General features: G+C 35.6%; 1 protein-coding gene and 1 long non-coding RNA gene across 4 annotated transcripts in view; both read left to right on the top strand.

Annotated features, from left to right (window-relative positions):
- The first annotated feature begins 1,397 nt into the window (after positions 1-1,397).
- LOC126998481 (uncharacterized) lies at positions 1,398-10,623 on the top strand. 3 transcript variants are annotated; one of them, XR_007752896.1, is made up of 7 exons: positions 1,398-3,745; positions 3,828-3,950; positions 5,267-5,389; positions 5,472-5,595; positions 6,050-6,172; positions 6,214-7,156; positions 9,496-10,623. It is a non-coding gene; the product is annotated as an uncharacterized LOC126998481 (long non-coding RNA). The 3 variants fall into 3 exon arrangements; XR_007752895.1 differs by lacking the exon at positions 9,496-10,623 and having other exon boundaries at positions 6,214-7,873; XR_007752897.1 differs by lacking the exons at positions 3,828-3,950; positions 9,496-10,623 and having other exon boundaries at positions 6,214-7,873.
- Positions 10,624-11,883: 1,260 nt separating this feature from the next.
- Positions 11,884-18,502, top strand: part of LOC126998480 (mucin-5AC-like) — a 35,348-nt gene continuing 28,729 nt past the window's right edge. The window contains exons 1-7 of the mRNA XM_050860213.1: positions 11,884-12,015; positions 14,784-14,947; positions 15,205-15,479; positions 16,144-16,312; positions 16,553-16,630; positions 17,116-17,244; positions 17,426-17,652. Of these exons, the coding sequence (XP_050716170.1) occupies positions 11,958-12,015; positions 14,784-14,947; positions 15,205-15,479; positions 16,144-16,312; positions 16,553-16,630; positions 17,116-17,244; positions 17,426-17,652 (1,100 nt within the window). The 5' untranslated portion in view covers positions 11,884-11,957. The remainder of the gene's footprint in view (positions 12,016-14,783; positions 14,948-15,204; positions 15,480-16,143; positions 16,313-16,552; positions 16,631-17,115; positions 17,245-17,425; positions 17,653-18,502) is intronic.

Below are 18,502 nucleotides of genomic sequence, written 5' to 3'. Positions count from 1 at the left end.
CAGGTTAATGTTCATTTCCTTTCAGGTTAATGTTCATTTCCTTCCAGGTTAATGTTCATTTCCTTTCAGGTTAATGTTCATTTCCTTCCAGGTTAATGTTCATTTCCTTTCAGGTTAATGTTCATTTCCTTCCAGGTTAATGTTCATTTCCTTTCAGGTTAATGTTCATTTCCTTTCAGGTTAATGTTCATTTCCTTTCAGGTTAATGTTCATTTCCTTTCAGGTTAATGTTCATTTCCTTTCAGGTTAATGTTCATTTCCTTCCAGGTTAATGTTCATTTCCTTTCAGGTTAATGTTCATTTCCTTCCAGGTTAATGTTCATTTCCTTTCAGGTTAATGTTCATTTCCTTCCAGGTTAATGTTCATTTCCTTTCAGGTTATTGTTCATTTCCTTCCAGGTTAATGCTCATTTCCTTTCAGGTTAATGTTCATTTCCTTTCAGGTTAATGTTCATTTCCTTTCAGGTTAATGTTCATTTCCTTTCAGGTTAATGTTCATTTCCTTCCAGGTTAATGCTCATTTCCTTTCAGGTTAATGTTCATTTCCTTTCAGGTTAATGTTCATTTCCTTTCAGGTTAATGTTCATTTCCTTCCAGGTTAATGTTCATTTCCTTTCAGGTTTATGTTCATTTCCTTTCAGGTTAATGTTCATTTCCTTCCAGGTTAATGTTCATTTCCTTTCAGGTTAAAATAATTAATTTCCTTTCAGGTTAATGTTCATTTCCTTTCAGGTTATTGTTCATTTCCTTCCAGGTTAATGTTCATTTCCTTTCAGGTTAAAATAATTAATTTCCTTTCAGGTTAATGTTCATTTCCTTTCAGGTTATTGTTCATTTCCTTCCAGGTTAATGTTCATTTCCTTTCAGGTTAAAATAATTAATTTCCTTTCAGGTTAATGTTCATTTCCTTTCAGGTTAATGTTCATTTCCTTCCAGGTTAATGTTCATTTCCTTCCAGGTTAATGTTCATTTCCTTTCAGGTTAATGTTCATTTCCTTTCAGGTTATTGTTCATTTCCTTCCAGGTTAATGTTCATTTCCTTTCAGGTTAATGTTCATTTCCTTCCAGGTTAATGTTCATTTCCTTCCAGGTTATTGTTCATTTCCTTTCAGGTTAATGTTCATTTCCTTCCAGGTTATTGTTCATTTCCTTTCAGGTTAATGTTCATTTCCTTCCAGGTTAATGTTCATTTCCTTCCAGGTTATTGTTCATTTCCTTCCAGGTTAATGTTCATTTCCTTCCAGGTTAATGTTCATTTCCTTCCAGGTTAATGTTCATTTCCTTCCAGGTTATTGTTCATTTCCTTCCAGGTTAATGTTCATTTCCTTCCAGGTTATTGTTCATTTCCTTCCAGGTTAATGTTAATTTCCTTCCAGGTTAATGTTCATTTCCTTTCAGGTTAATGTTCATTTCCTTCCAGGTTAATGTTCATTTCCTTCCAGGTTAATGTTCATTTCCTTCCAGGTTAATGTTCATTTCCTTTCAGGTTAATGTTCATTTCCTTCCAGGTTAATGTTCATTTCCTTTCAGGTTAATGTTCATTTCCTTCCAGGTTATTGTTCATTTCTTTTCAGATTTATGTTCATTCCTTCCAGGTTAATGTTCATTTCCTTTCAGATTAACATGAACTTCCTTTCAGTTTAACATTAATTTCCTTTCAGGTTAACATTAATTTCATTTTAGGTTAATGTGTTGCTTTTTTGGTTAACCCTCTCGCGCACAATGACGCGTTCCGCATCATCAAGGGTAAAAGGTCCTGGCGCACAATGACGCGAAACACGTCATAAAAGTTTTTAAAATTGATTTAAAATTAAGTTTTCACTGAAAGTGCGTCACATTAGGGAGCGTCATTTGTTGGGATAAGTTTCTTAATGGTAACATATGGCAACCTTTCTAAGGAGCGTAGATGCATGAGGAGGAGGGAGGAGGAGCAATGTGGGGAAGAGTTGGTTCTTAGGATTTATTGTCTACAATACTCTATACAGAGACTTGAAACGAGTTTGTATTGTTTATTTTACTCTATTTTTATTTGCGCATGTTCTACTACAAGTCTTGATGAAGCCATTGATACCAAATTTATTGGGGTACGATATATCTGGGAGAGTAAAATACGTCCGGGAATGTAGAGTATCGCAGTGGCAAAAAAAGGCCGGTCGGGCCTGAGAAATGCATGGTGAGTGGAACAGAAACTTATGCGCACCGGGCCTGAGAAATGCATGGTGAGTGGAACAGAAACTTATGCGCACCGGGCCTGAGAAATGCATGGTGAGTGGAACAGAAACTTATTGGAAACTTACGGTGCGCAAGAGGGTTAATTGGGAGAAAAGGCTATTAAGTGGTCTAACAATGAGTTTAATTGGGAGAAAAAGGTTATTAGGTGGTTTAAGAATGTATTTAATTAGGAGAAAAAAGGTTAAGTGGTCTAAGAATGAATTTAATTGGGAGAAAACGAGTATTAGGTGGTCTAAGAATGTATTTAATTGGGAGAAAAAAGGTTATAAGTGGTCTAAGAATGTATTTAATTGGGAGAAAAAAGGTTAAGTGGTCTAAGAATGTATTTAATGGACCGTATTGGCTATACAGGCAGCGCCACACGTGGCCACTCGGTGAACTGTCAAAGCAGTACTTTCCATAGAATACAACTTATGTACTAGAGTGCGTCTGAGGCTGCCTCCAGGATACAGGGCCTTGGTGCCGCCACCGCTCCAAGCCAACGACTACACACACTTTACTCCTACCTGATTTCCTAACTCTACTATTTGACATGGAGAAAAACTGAAATCGGCTAGGAGTGAAGTGTGTGCAATCATCGGCTTGGGGCAATGGTGGCACCATGGCCATGTATCCCGGAGACAGCCTCATACGCACCCTAGTCTATAACTTGAACTCTATGGAAAGGACAGCTTGGAGTTGAGTGGCCACATGTGGCACTGCCTATATAGCCAAAACGGTCCATTGGGAGAAAAAAGGTTATTAAGTGTTCTAAGAATGTATTTAATTGGGAGAAAAGAGGTTAAGTGGTCTAAGAATGTATTTAATTGGGAGAAAAAAGGTTATTAAGTGGTCTAAGAATGTATTTAATTGGGAGAAAAGTTATTAAATGTTCTAAGAATGTATTTAATTGGGAGAAAAGAGGTTAAGTGGTCTAAGAATGTATTTAACTGGGAGGAAAAAGGTTATTAAATGGTCTAAGAACATATTTAATTGGGAGAAAAGGTAATTAAGTGGTCTAAGAATGTATTTAATTGGGAGAAAAGCTTATTAAATGGTCTAAGAATGTATTTAATTGGAGAAAAGGTAATTAAGTGGCTTAAGAATGTATTTAATTGGGAGAAAAAGTAATTAAGTGGCTTAATGTATTTAATTGGGAGAAAAGGTAATTAAGTGGTCTAAGAATGTATTTAATTGGGAGAAAAGGTAATTAAGTGGTTTAAGAATGTATTTAATTGGGAGAAAAGGTAATTAAGTGGTCTAAGAATATATTTAATTGGGAAAAAGTGTAATGAAGTGGTCTTAGAATGTATTTAATTGGGAGAAAAGGTGATTAAGTGGCCTAAGAATGTATTTGATTGGGGAAAAATGTAATTAAGTGGTCTGAGAATGTATTTAATTGGGAGAAAAGGTAATTAAGTGGTCTAAGAATGTATTTAATTGGGAGAAAAGGTAATGAAGTTGTCTAAGAATGTATTTAATTGGGAGAAAAGGTAATTAAGTGGTCTGAGAATGTATTTAATTGGGAGAAAAGGTATTTAAGTGGTCTGAGAATGTATTTAATTGGGAGAAAAGGTAATTAAGTTGTCTAAGAATGTATTTAATTGGGAGAAAAGGTAATTAAGTGGTCTGAGAATGTATTTAATTGGGAGAAAAGGTAATTAAGTGGTCTAAGAATGTATTTAATTGGGAGAAAAGGTAATTAAGTGGTCTGAGAATGTATTTAATTGGGAGAAAAGGTAATTAAGTGGACTAAGAATGTATTTAATTGGGAGAAAAAAGGTTATTAAATGGTCTAAGAATGTATTTAATTGGAAAAGGTAATTAAGTGGCTTAGGAATGTATTTAATTGGGAGAAAAGGTAATTAAGTGGTCTAAGAATGTATTTAATTGGAAAAAAAGGTAATTAAGTGGTCTAAGAATATATTTAATTGGGAAAAAGTGTAATGAAGTGGTCTAAGAATGTATTTAATTGGGAGAAAAGGTGATTAAGTGGCCTAAGAATGTATTTAATTGGGAGAAAAGGTAATTAAGTGGTCTAAGAATGTATTTAATTGGGAGAAAAGGTAATTAAGAGGTCTAAGAATGTATTTAATTGGCAGAAAAAAGGTTATTAAATGGTCTAAGAATGTATTTAATTGGGAGAAAAGGTAATTAAGTGGTCTAAGAATGTATTTAATTGGGAGAAAAAAGGTTATTAAATGGTCTAAGAATGTATTTAATTGGAGAAAAGGTAATTAAGTGGCTTAAGAATGTATTTAATTGGGAGAAAAGGTAATTAAGTGGTCTAAGAATGTATTTAATTGAGAAAAAAGGTAATTAAGTGGTCTAAGAATATATTTAATTGGGAAAGTGTAATGAAGTGGTCTAAGAATGTATTTAATTGGGAGAAAAGGTGATTAAGTGGCCTAAGAATGTATTTAATTGGGAGAAAAGGTAATTAAGTGGTCTAAGAATGTATTTAATTGGGAGAAAAGGTAATTAAGAGGTCTAAGAATGTATTTAATTGGCAGAAAAAAGGTTATTAAATGGTCTAAGAATGTATTTAATTGGGAGAAAAGGTAATTAAGTGGTCTAAGAATGTATTTAATTGGGAGGAAAGGTAATTAAGTGGCCTAAGAATGTATTTAATTGGGAGAAAAGGTAATTAAGTGGCCTAAGAATGTATTTAATTGGGAAAAAAAAGGTTATTAAATGGTCTAAGAATGTATTTAATTGGAGAAAAGGTAATTAAGTGGCTTAAGAATGTATTTAATTGGGAGAAAAGGTAATTAAGTGGTCTAAGAATGTATTTAATTGGGAGAAAAAAGGTTATTAAATGGTCTAAGAATGTATTTAATTGGAGAAAAGGTAAATAAGTGGCTTAAGAATGTATTTAATTGGGAGAAAAGGTAATTAAGCAGTCTAAGAATATATTTAATTGGGTAAAAGTGTAATTAAGTGGTCTGAGAATGTATTTAATTGGGAGAAAAGGTAATTAAGTTGTCTAAGAATGTATTTAATTGGGAGAAAAGGTAATTAAGTGGTCTGAGAATGTATTTAATTGCTAGAAAAGGTAATTAAGTGGTCTGAGAATGTATTTAATTGGGAGAAAAGGTAATTAAGTTGTCTAAGAATGTATTTAATTGGGAGAAAAGGTAATTAAGTGGTCTGAGAATGTATTTAATTGGGAGAAAAGGTAATTAAGTGGTCTAAGAATGTATTTAATTGGGAGAAAAGGTAATTACGTGGTCTGAGAATGTATTTAATTGGGAGAAAAGGTAATTAAGTGGCCTAAGAATGTATTTAATTGGGAGAAAAAAGGTTATTAAATGGTCTAAGAATGTATTTAATTGGAGAAAAGGTAATTAAGTGGCTTAAGAATGTATTTAATTGGGAGAAAAGGTAATTAAGTGGTCTAAGAATGTATTTAATTGGGAAAAAAGGTAATTAAGTGGTCTAAGAATATATTTAATTGGGAAAAAGTGTAATGAAGTGGTCTAAGAATGTATTTAATTGGGAGAAAAGGTGATTAAGTGGCCTAAGAATGTATTTAATTGGGAGAAAAGGTAATTAAGTGGTCTAAGAATGTATTTAATTGGGAGAAAAAAGGTTATTAAATGGTCTAAGAATGTATTTAATTTGAGAAAAGGTAATTAAGTGGCTTAAGAATGTATTTAATTGGGAGAAAAAAGGTTATTAAATGGTCTAAGAATGTATTTAATTGGAGAAAAGGTAATTAAGTGGCTTAAGAATGTATTTAATTGGGAGAAAAAAGGTTATTAAATGGTCTAAGAATGTATTTAATTGGAGAAAAGGTAAATAAGTGGCTTAAGAATGTATTTAATTGGGAGAAAAGGTAATTAAGCAGTCTAAGAATATATTTAATTGGGTAAAAGTGTAATTAAGTGGTCTAAGAATGTATTTAATTGGGAGAAAAGGTGATTAAGTGGCCTAAGAATGTATTTGATTTGGAGAAAAGGTAATTAAGTGGTCTAAGAATGTATTTATTTGGGAGAAAAGGTAATTAAGTGGTCTAAGAATGTATTTAATTGGGAGAAAAAAGGTTATTAAATCGTCTAAGAATGTATTTAATTGGAGAAAAGGTAATTAAGTGGTTTAAGAATGTATTTAATTGGGAGAAAAGGTAATTAAGTGATCTAAGAATATATTTAATTGGGAAAGTGTAATTACGTGGTCTAAGAATGTATTTAATTGGGATAAAAAAGGTTATTAAGTGATCTAAGAATGTATTTAATTGGGAGAAAGGGTAATTAAGTTGTCTAAGAATATATTTAATTGAGAGGAAAGGTGATTAAGTGGCCTAAGAATGTATTTAATTGGGAGAAAAGGTAATTAAGTGGCTTAAGAATGTATTTAATTGGGAGAAAAGGTAATTAAGTTGTCTAAGAATATTTAATTGGGAGAAAAGGTAGTTAAGTGGCTTAAGAATGTATTTGATTGGGAGAAAAGGTAATTAAGTGGTCTAAGAATATATTTAATTGGGAAAAAGTGTGATTAAGTGGTCTAAGAATGTATTTATTTGGGAGAAAAGGTAATTAAGTGGTCTGAGAATGTATTTAATTGGGAAAAAAGGGTAATTAAGTGGTCTAAGAATGTGTTTAATTGGGAGAAAAGGTAATTAAGTGGTCTAAGAATGTATTTAATTGGGAGAAAATGTAATTAAGTGGTCTAAGAATGTATTTAATTGGGAGGAAAGGTGATTAAGTGGCCTAATAATGTATATAATTGGGAGAAAAGGTGATTAAGTGGTCTAAGAATGTATTTAATTGGGAGAAAAGGTAATTAAGTGGTCTAAGAATGTATTTAATTGGGAGGAAAGGTAATTAAGTGGTCTAAGAATGTATTTAATAGGGAGAAAATGTAATTAAGTGGTCTAAGAATGTATTTAATTGGGAGAAAAGGTAATTAAGTGGCCTAAGAATGTATTTAATTTGGAGAAAAGGTAATTAAGTGGCCTAAGAATGTATTTAATTGGGAGAAAAGGTAATTAGTGGTCTAGGAATGTATTTAATTGGGAGAAAAGGTAATTAGTGGCCTAAAAATGTATTTAATTGGGAGAAAAGGTAATTAAGTGGCCTAAGAATTATTTAATTGGGAGTAAAGGTAATTAAGTGGTCCAAGAATGTGTTTAATTGGGAGAAAAGGTAATTAAGTGTTCTAAGAATTTATTTAATTAGGAAAAATGATAATTAAATGATCTAAAAATGTATATAATTGGGAGAAAAGGTAATTAAGTGGTCTAAGAATATATTTAATTTGAAGAAAAGATAATTAAGTGGTCTAAAGGGGCTCTCACACATTCCCGGTCCCGGTCGCGACCGTCCCCGATGACTCCCGATAAGCCGGTCGCCGGTCGACCGGCTGTAAGATCGGGGATTGTCGGCGGCAGACCGCCGGTCGACCCTGAGGACCGTAGACGCAGCCGACCACCGCCGGTCAACTTTAAAATTTTCAAAGATATCGGCGATGCGCCCGGTCGACCGGCGGTATGGAAAAATGTCGCCGGTCGACACCCACGACAGACGGCGGCAGACCGCCGGTAGACCGCGAGTGAACACCTGTGTCTGACCTGGGGATTAGCGAGGGAGGAAGGAGGAAAACGAAGAGGAACAGGTAGGAGCGAGGGATGAAGAGAGAGAGGGAGATGAGATAAAGGAGGAAGAGGAATGGGTGAAAAAAAAAATATATAGATATATATATATATATATATATATATATATATATATATATATATATATATATATATATATATATATATATATATATATATATATATATATATATATATATATATATATATATATATATATATATATATATATATATATATATATATATATATATATATATATATATATATATATTATATTATATTATATTATATTATATTATATTATATTATATTATATTATATTATATTATATTATATTATATTATATTATATTATATTATATTATATTATATTATATTATATTATATTATATTATATTATATTATATTATATTATACTATACTATACTATACTATACTATACTATACTATATTATATTATATTATTATATTATTATATTATTATATTATATATATATATATATATATATATATATATATATATATATATATATATATATATATATATATTATATTATATATTATACATATATATATATATATATATATATATGTATAATATATTATATATATATATATATATATATATATATATATATATATATATTTATATATATATATATATATATATATATATATATATATATATATATATATATATATATATATATATATATATATATATATATATATATATATATATATATATATATATATTATATTATATTATATTATATTATATTATATTATATTATATATATATATATATATATATATATATATATATATATATATATATATATATATATATATATATATATATATATATATATATATATATATATATATATATATATATATATATATATATATATATATATATATATATATATATATATATATATATATATATATATATATATATATATATATATATATATATATATAGACAGATAGATATATGGATAGATATAAATAGATAGAGAGAGAGAGAGAGAGAGAGAGAGAGAGAGAGAAGGGAAAGGAATGGAAGGAGGAACAGGTGGGAGGGAGGGAGGAAGAGAGAGGGAGGGATGGAGGAGAATGAGGAAAGAAGGGAGAGAGGGTGGAAAGATGAAAAAAAGGAGGAAGAGGAATGGGTGAAAGGAGAGATAGTTTTATGCACACGAATGAATTTAGGTATGAAGCTATTTATGAGGTAATTATAAATATATTAAAATGCAAAGGAAGTGTTTTCTCGTCGATGTGCAGCAGGTCTGCCGCCGGTAGGCCGGCGGTCTACCGCCGACTGACCTGCTGCAGTCGCCGGTCGGAGAAATCGAAAATCGTATATGGTCGCCGGTCTACCGCCGGTAAACCGCCGGTCTACCGCAGGCAGACCGGCGGTAAGCCGCCGGTCCGGGGATTATTGCCTATTTTGTCGGCGGTCAGGCCCCGATCGGCTTATCGGGAGTCATCGGGGACGGTCGCGACCGGGATCGGGAATGTGTGAGAGCCCCTTAAGAATGTATTTAATTGGGAGAAAAGGTAATTAAGTGGTCTGAGAATATATTTAATTTGGAGAAAAGGTAATTAAGTGGTCTAAGAATGTATTTAATTGGGAGAAAAGGAAATTAAGTGGCCTAAGAATGTATTTAATTTGGAGAAAAGGTAATTAAGTGGTCTAAGAATGTATTTAATTGGGAGGAAAGGTAATTAGTGGCCTAAGAATGTTTTTAATTGGGAGAAAAGGTAATTAAGTGGTCTGAGAATGTATTTAATTCAGAGAAAGGGTAAGCAAGTGGTTTAAGAATGTATTTAATTGGGCAAAGAGGTCATTAAGTGGTCTTAGAATTATTTAATTGAGAGAAAAGGTCATTAGGTGATCTTAGAATGTTTTTAGTTGGGAGGAAAGGTAATGAAGTGGTCTAAGAATGTATTCAATTGGGAGAAAAGGTAATTAAGTGGTCTAAGAAGCTATTTAATTATCTTGTATTAAAAGATCAGTGAGTGGAACCCATGCTTTGTATGCCCAAAAGTACCAAATCTGGTACGTTCGTACCCAAAACGGCAATATTGCTCTGAACTTTGAAGTGTATGCAAGCAGTGCCCAAGTCAGGTGAGTTACTCTGTCACGCTAGTCATATGAGCTTCGTCACACACTACACACAAACAAACACACATGAAAACGCACATTCATAACACATTTCGTCTGTGGAAATATATTTAAAAAAAGTGTACTGGTTTGGGGTCCAGTCTAGTGGGTTTGAGGTGAAAAAGCCACGGCCTTGAAAAAGCTCGCCATCACTCCATCTTTGCACTGTTTTCTACCTCTCTAATCACTCGTTAATGAGGTATATTCAGAGTTGCCAGCCAGCGGGTATTGGGTCACGGCCTACGAAGCTTGAGCTATTAATTTATTGTAAATTACCAAAGTTGCTCTGGGGCTTGTAACAATAATGCTTCAATATAAGTGACACTATTGTTAATAAAAATGTACCTGATCGTTCGCGTGGTTTTATTTATTGGTAAATGAGAGAAAATATAAATGCTGTCCGGCAGCCTCTCCTCATCCAAAATCGTTCTTGTATGAAAGCCCTGTGAAATCAAGCAAAAAATGGGCTTTAAAAAAAATATATATTTACATTACAATATTTGCTGAGTAGTTTACCTGCCGTGGGTGTATCAGTGTCGCCTTTGGCGAAATTCATCAAAATCATTAGGGTGCCAGAATTTACTCCAATACTCCAACACGACCTCTGCGTGTAACGTAGCCATATGTAGGTATGTACTTACCTACATGGGTACATGCTCTCTCTCTCTCTCTCTCTCTCTCTCTCTCTCTCTCTCTTAATTCTTTCCTCTTTCTCTCCTATTTCTTATCCTTTTCTCTCTTCCTCTTTCCTTCACGTCATGAGAAACCCATGTAGGCACATACCTACATATGGCTACGCAAACATCCTGTTAACTCTATTTGCATGGAGAAAAATACCATCACAACTGTAGCACATTTTCTGGTCCTCCCTACAGCGGTCTGCGCGTGAGCGGCGAGTCGCGAGTCTGACTTGAGTAAACAAATGCCAAGGCGAATGAACGCCGTCACGGCGCGGCTTATGTTCGAAGGCGATTTTGACCCAATGCATATTTTTACTTCGGGACGTACCACACCATCAAAAGCATGGAGATTTAGGATCAGGGCTTAAAAAAGTGATCTGAGGAAAACCAGCTGACTGAGCTGAGTATTAAGGAGTTGAAGGGAAATAAGTGCAAGAAAAGGTGTAGTCCATAGTTCACTTAACTCTGATTTTCGTATGTGTAATTTTACATTATTGTTACAATTTTATGCTAGTGTGATGCAGAATTTTCTCAGGATGATGATGGTAGTAGTCGTGTTTTGTGCATGGTGATAGTTTTTCAGGACCTCGATCGGCGACACAAACGGGAAAACCCACCCATGAATACCCTGTAATCATCTATGTGCATAGCCTTCGAAAATCGTAATAATGGGACTCGTATTATGAAACGTCTCAAGTTCTTGTTACGATCGTTTTAGTACTTGACGAGTTGTGCACTTCACCTATAGGGTTACCTTGGGTGTTTTTCCTGTTCATGGTTCAAGAATTCACCAATGAAAATAACCCCTCCACTACTAGACGTACTTAATTATGTTAGAGCCTTTCTAAAAAGCTGTACCTCGATCGGTTACGAATTAAGAATCTTGCCTCGTCATATGCTGCACGCACACACACACACACACACACATACTTTAAGAAAACCCATCAAATTATTTGCTGGTCAAAATTCTACCGTAGTAATGTTTTCTTATTCCTTTAAGCCATTTTTTTCACACACGGCACAGGCATAACCATATACAGACACATACAATTAAAGTGAATTAAGGAGACAAACACACAAAAGGAGAGACATAAAAGGAGAAAGACATGAAAAAAAAGACACACACACACACATACACACATACACAAAAGATCACAACCAAAACTAACCCCCTAAAACAACAACAAAAGCACAAAACGACACACCGGCAACCAAAAAATTAAGCAACCCAACAGAGACAGACAAACAGACAGACAGACACAACAGGAGGGTGGCGGCCATGGTGGAGGAGGGAGGGCATGGCTTACGTCAATGTAGCCGAATGGAGCCCTGACCAAGTCTCCGAGTGGCTCAAAGGTAAGGAAATAAGGCACACGAGACTCCAGGGCACAGGATGGGAGGAGAAGCAGTGCCTGGAGGAGCGGGAGAAGGGCGTGAGGAGGGGTTATAAGGAGGGAGGGACAGGGAGTGTTGATATCCTACACCCTTTCCCTCCCACATCCTTCTCCTTGTCCTTGTCCTTCGTCTTGTCCTTAACTCTTTATGCCTGGGAATGGAGCGGTGTTTAAGGGTGATGGTTTATATGTGTGTGTGTGTGTGTGTGTGTGTGTGTGTGTGTGTGTGTGTGTGTGTGTGTGTGTGTGTGTGTGTGTATATACTTCGTGGTTAGTAATTACGTGTGTGTGTGTGTGTATGTGTGTGTACTTCGTGGTTAGTATTTACATGTGTGTGTGTGTGTGTACTTCGTGGTTAGTAATTACGTGTGTGTGTGTGTGTGTGTGTGTGTGTACTTCGTGGTTAGTATTTACATGTGTGTGTGTGTGTGTGTGTGTGTGTGTGTGTACTTCGTGGTTAGTATTTACATGTGTGTGTGTGTGTGTGTGTGTGTGTGTGTGTACTTCGTGGTTAGTATTTACATATGTGTGTGTGTGTGTGTGTGTGTGTGTGTGTGTGTGTGTGTGTACTTCGTGGTTAGTATTTACATGTGTGTGTGTGTGTGTGTGTGTGTGTGTGTGTGTAGTAGTAGTAGCTAGAAGAAGGGACGATGATGACGATGATAATGAGTATGAAGAATAGGAAAAGAATGAAGGATAATGGAAGGATGGTGATGATGATAGTGAGTATGAAGGATAGTGGAAGGATGGTGATGATAGTGAGTAGGTATGAAGGATGGTGATGATAGTGGAAGGATGATGATGGTGATAGTGAGTATGAAGGATAGGAAAAGAATGAAGGATGGTGGTGATGATATTGGAAGGACGATGATGAGAGTGAGTATGAAGGATAGTGGAAAGATGGTGGTGATGATAGTGGAAGGAGGAGGAGGATGATAGTGGTGATGATGCATAAGGTAAAAAAATGAAGGAAAAATCTGTATTGTCATTTAAGCGTGATTCACTCTGACAGATTTTCCCAGGAAGTACCCACAGGAATTTCTATATATCTAGTGTATTATTTTAACATTCAAAAGCCAACTCTTCTTTGGGAGTGTTCTAATGCAGTAATAGAGAGTGAAAGGAGTGGGGAGGGACTCTAATACTGTTTCTTATGGGTGGATGTGGGTTTTACTCCAGAATTACACCCAGCTCACTCCAGTAGGTAATACCATTTATTTTTTGTTAAAGTTTAGTGTTAATCATCAATGATAATGATTTCTATTGCAATTTATTTAATGTCTGATATTTGATCCACTAATTAAAATGCGACATGGTGCTATTTTATGGTGATTGGTTACTGTTTAGCAGTGAAAACTTGTATTTAAGTGTCAGGAGGTTATTATTTAAGTGGTGATAGGTTGCTTTTCAAGTACACTGTTTCATATTCAAACAGCATAATGAGCTCTTGGTGTTATATGGTATTAATGTGCTGCTGGTGATAATGATGTTTATAAGTTTCTGGTGATAGGATCATATTGGGTGATTCACTACACCCAGTTCTTTCTATTTATAAGTTTCTGGTGATAGGATCATCTTGGGTGATTCACTACACCCAGTTCTTTCTATGCTTTTGGGTTTGATTCTCATTCCTAGTTTTATATTCCAATCTTGGCCTAATGATACTTGCTCTCTCCTATTAGTAATTACAACTTAATGAATTTCATTTAATTTTCCACTTTTAGTTCCATTTGTAAAAGTTCGTCCTTTTTTTTCTTTAACTTCCTCAAATCTTCAAAATTTCATCCAGTTTTCTTATTTGTCTAGTCTATAACTATTTATTGCTATGACTCCCTCATATTTTCATAGACCCTTGAAGGGCAAAAAATCTCGTGCTCTTCCTGTTTAAATTTTCTTTTCAACTTGAAAACCTCACTGTACACCTGTCTGGCATATCTTCCTTAGTTCTATCAGTTGGTCTGAGTTCTGGTAGATTAATACTTTAAATAATTAAAGTTTGGTCTCTGAAGCATGTACGAAAGGACTTTTCACATTGTAGAAATTTCTACAGCACCAACTACAGCTGCAGTAGAACTTACATGTGAATGCACAAGTAAGCTACTGCCAAGATAAGAGTATCGCTTTAATGCAGCAGTGCTAAGAGTTAGGATTATCACTTTTCAGCCTCAGTGTCATAACTGTGAATGTTCTTATGGGAACTGTTGAATAGAGGATAGCCTTCTAATTTTGAGATACTTTATTTCTGGGCAAAATATGATGGTTTTTATCATGGAGATAGTTTTATTTTCCGGAAATCACTAAATGATTGACTTTTCAATGGCTAAGGTGCACTTAACTCTGCCCCATGCCTACCCATTATCACTGTCCAGTGTGGTGGACCCCCCGCTGACACTCCGTTCCGTTCCGCTGCTTATTTTCACCAACCCATACAGCATGCCAAATGAATTTAAACTAGCCTAACATAACTTAGCCTTATGTAACCTACCTAATAACGGTGCTTTGCCCCCCTCGATTGCCCTTCTATTTTCCGAAAGTAATTTGTTACTGCACTGCGTTCACCGAGACCCAAAAAAGTGTCCATACTGCATGTATTAACTAGATATGCAAGAGGTGGCTACCCCTTCTTCAACATTCGTAATTCTTATTGGTAAGTATGTAGGAAACTGTGTTGATGGTGATGATTAAGATGGTAAATAGTAACTCACCTCCGTGTCCCTGCTTATTCCTCAGGTCTGGATGAGGTCATCTTGCCATATGTTCGCCACTTTGCTAGCAATCAGGTGGATGGGAAGAGGCTGCTCCAGCTGAGTGCTGACTCCCTTCCTGCCTTACGAGTTACCAAAGTGGGTCACCAAGAAATTATCCTCCAGGCTGTTGAGCTGCTCCGAAATATTGTGAGTTGCATTTTTACCACAGAGAAGTAACATAGTGTTTAAAATCACATGGAAATGCAGAACAGATGTATTTCTTAAGGTTCTTCCTGTCTTATCATATGCAGTATATGGCTGTCAACCTTAGTTATATTTTGTGGTTAAAGTGTTGTGAGAAAAGTAAATGAAACCTCTCATGTAATAGCTGTTGGAAAGTTTTTGTTAACCTTGATCATAGTTTCCAAAATGTCTTTCATACTCTTGTCTTCCTGTATCCTCAGCATTACCATCTAGATCAAGAAAATGTGCAATACCTTGCCCTGCGCCTCAGCTCCAAGGCTCACAGTGTGTACAGTGAACTCCGGCATGCTGAGAGTGCTGCCAGAAGCTATGGAGGAAGTGCTGGTGAAGAGGAGGATGGGGAGGAGGAGGAGGAGGAGGAAGCTGGGAAGCTGAGGGGAGCCAAGAAGAAGCAGGAGAGGGTGTCAACAGCAATCATTGGAGGAGTGGCTGATGCACTTTCCTCAGTCAAGGGTTTGGTGTGCTGGCTCAACCGGTAAGTAGTTCTTCATGTTTTCAAGTCATCCTGCTAATTTTTCTATCCCTTCTGTTTCTAGTTTAATATAGAGTACAGACACTAGTTTGCACACTCACAATTACATTTACTCATATCAGTGAAAAATAATATCACTTTAAATTTGAACTAAGATATCAAAAAGAAAATACTAGAAAAGTATAGGTTCATAATTACTTTTAATTATTACTACCACTTCATTAGTTAACTTTTATCTCAATATGAGTTCTAATTGAATGGTTGGGTACAAAATGGGAAACTTACTGGAACTGTTACTCTGCTTCTGTTAGGTCAGTTGTGATTGTTCCAGAGGTGTTGCTTCTCTACTTATTTTACCCCCTGTGTATCTGAGTTATTTTGTCTGTCTCACACTCATTGTTTGCTATGTTGTTATTGCATCATTGCCAAGGGTTTGTTGCCTCAGACACTTTAGGCTTAGGCAACAGGTAGTAGAGAAAGAGGGTGTAGACTGTAGAGTGAGCAAGAACTGATGTTTGTTTATTTGTAATGGCAGCAGTGTTAATCAAGAGGAATAAGTTTCAGCCACCAAAGCCTTTAGTGAGAAAAACAGTAAAGAGAGTAACTTTCTGAGGTAGGGGAGAGAAAGAGAGAGAGAGAGATACTAGTAATTATATTTTTCATTCAGGCAGCCATTCGAGGGTAAGGAGAGGTATGACAACATCAAGAAATTCCTGGTGGAGCTAAGCATACGACTTGCCACCATTGCTCAGCGTGACAAGTTTGCGGAGAATCAGGCCAGCCTCATCAAGCAGCTGTGTAAGAACTTGATCAACGTGTCCGATGAAATTATTCAGGTAAGCAGGCATGAAAAAATAAGTTGCAAAGTATATCTAAACTCAGATGGATCTGTTAGTCATCTCATTGATGGTAGAGTTGGTTGATTATTTGTGCTGCATATATGGACAACAATTTAGTTTATTGTAGGAATTATCTGTGTGGTAAGTCTTGCTCGGAGGTGTTTTGTTTGGTGTAAGTAGATTTTTTTTCCCCTCATGAGAGCTTCAGTAATAATTTTGTGGTCTGTACTCCTACAGGAGTCTTGTGATCCCCTCATCATCCAGCCAGCCTCACTAGATATTGCCACTGTCAAGAAGAAAGCTGATGATGAATGGGTGAGTTTTGGCTGCTGGCTTGTGAATGTGATGCATTAGTAAATAGTTGAGTGCCATACATCCATGTGCATAATGTATGCAGTCCCTTTCTGGTGTGAAAGATAAAGGTTAAGAAGAGGGCAGGCTCATATAGGTTCAGTAATCAATACTATTCTTAGGTGGAAGTGAGAGTAATGACAGTAAGGTGGGATGTTATTTTTGAGAATTCTGTACTGTGGTAAATGTATTCTATATTTTTGAACTCACATTTGCTATCAAATAATACTTTATCTCCTGGTCATTTATAAACTGCCTGTAAATAAATTTTATGAGTCCCATTTGCTTGGCTGTCATCTGCCTTCGTAGATTAAAGTAAATGATTTACTGAATGAATGGAGCTTGGAAGATGGTCTACAGTAGCTGATGACAGGAAAGTCTTTTAAGATGCTGAAAAGAATTGTTATATTGTTAAGGAGGGCACTGACACTGGTTCTTCTCCTCCTCAGGGACTAGTGTTGCAGTCATCATATTATGGCGTGCACCAAGTGTCAGGAGTGCGTGCCCTCAGTCCAGCCTACCAATGTGGCAAGCTGCAGGAAGGTGATGAGCTGGTGCAGGTCAACTATCAGACTGTGGTAAGTCTCTTGGTTTTCAAGTATGTTCTCTACCTCAGCTGCAGAACAAAGAAATTTGAAAGCTGAATGTGCTAAATGTTATATATTAAGCAATTACTTCTTAGATGAAAAGGCCAGAAAATTTATATTAGTTGCCCACAGACCAATTTATAGATACTAAGCTCCTTATCTATTCCATCAGATTGGTTGGAGTCCACACAAGGTGACAGCTGTGATGCAAGAGTTCCCAGTGGAGGTGATCCTGACTGTCAAGAAACGGCCACGCCATGCCAACACTGTAGCACAGATTTACTACCTGAAGCCCATGCGCCTGCCCAGCAAGAAGAGGATATATTCACCCTGGGGGAACCCTCTGGCGTCTTCCCCTCGTATTGACTTACAGAGTATCCCCATCCTACCCCTAGCTGTGTAAGTAAATATGTTTTTATGTTATTGATTACACCTTAGGAAACATTCTAAAAGGTAAAAAAATAGGTATTAAACCAGTTTAATGATATGCTTGATTAGATATTTCCATGACTACCATCATCATCATCATTTCATCGACGCCTTCTCCTAGGAGCTCCCACCAGGGGATGGCCACGGCAGAAGAGTTTCCAACTTTCTCTATCCAGACACTCCCTCCTTGCCTGCTCAAAGTTTCTCAAAAATCTTTCACCCCTCTCCTGAACGTACTCCTGCACCCTATCTCTCCAATTCACTGGAGGTCGTCCTCTAGCATTCCCTCCTTTTATCTTACATACACCCTTCTGGTCATCTTACTCTCCTCCATTCACTCCATGTGGCCAGACCACTTTAAAGTCCGTCGCTTCACTTCTTCCACCACTCCACACTTCTTCCCTTCACCCCCGTGACACATTCCAAAATGCTCATACACACTTTCATTACTCATCCCATCCATTCTACTCACACCACAAGCACTCCTTAAATAACTCATTTGCTTAATTGGATTACAGAATTAGGTTAATCCATCATCAATCATCATCATCAAGAATCAGCAGTCACATTATCTTTTAAAAAAAACATTTTGCGCGTAGTTTGGTTATCACTTATCAATTCATATTTTAAGTGTTTACATCCCTGGGTAGTTTTTACATTAGAGTACCTCAACCAGGTTTTTCAAAGTGCCTGCCTGTATTGATGATTGGCCAGCACTGGTTTATGAAAGGCTTTAGTCTAATGCCTGATTTTTTAAACATGGTATCAGTATTTATTAACATTCATGTAGCTAGACTGGCTTTTTATTTCTAATTTTTTA

Source organism: Eriocheir sinensis, chromosome 14, assembly GCF_024679095.1.
Source record: "Eriocheir sinensis breed Jianghai 21 chromosome 14, ASM2467909v1, whole genome shotgun sequence".
In the NCBI taxonomy this organism is placed as follows: Eukaryota; Metazoa; Arthropoda; class Malacostraca; order Decapoda; family Varunidae; genus Eriocheir; species Eriocheir sinensis.
Note: the sequence above shows the minus strand (reverse complement) of the source record. Positions and strands in the feature narration are given on the sequence as shown.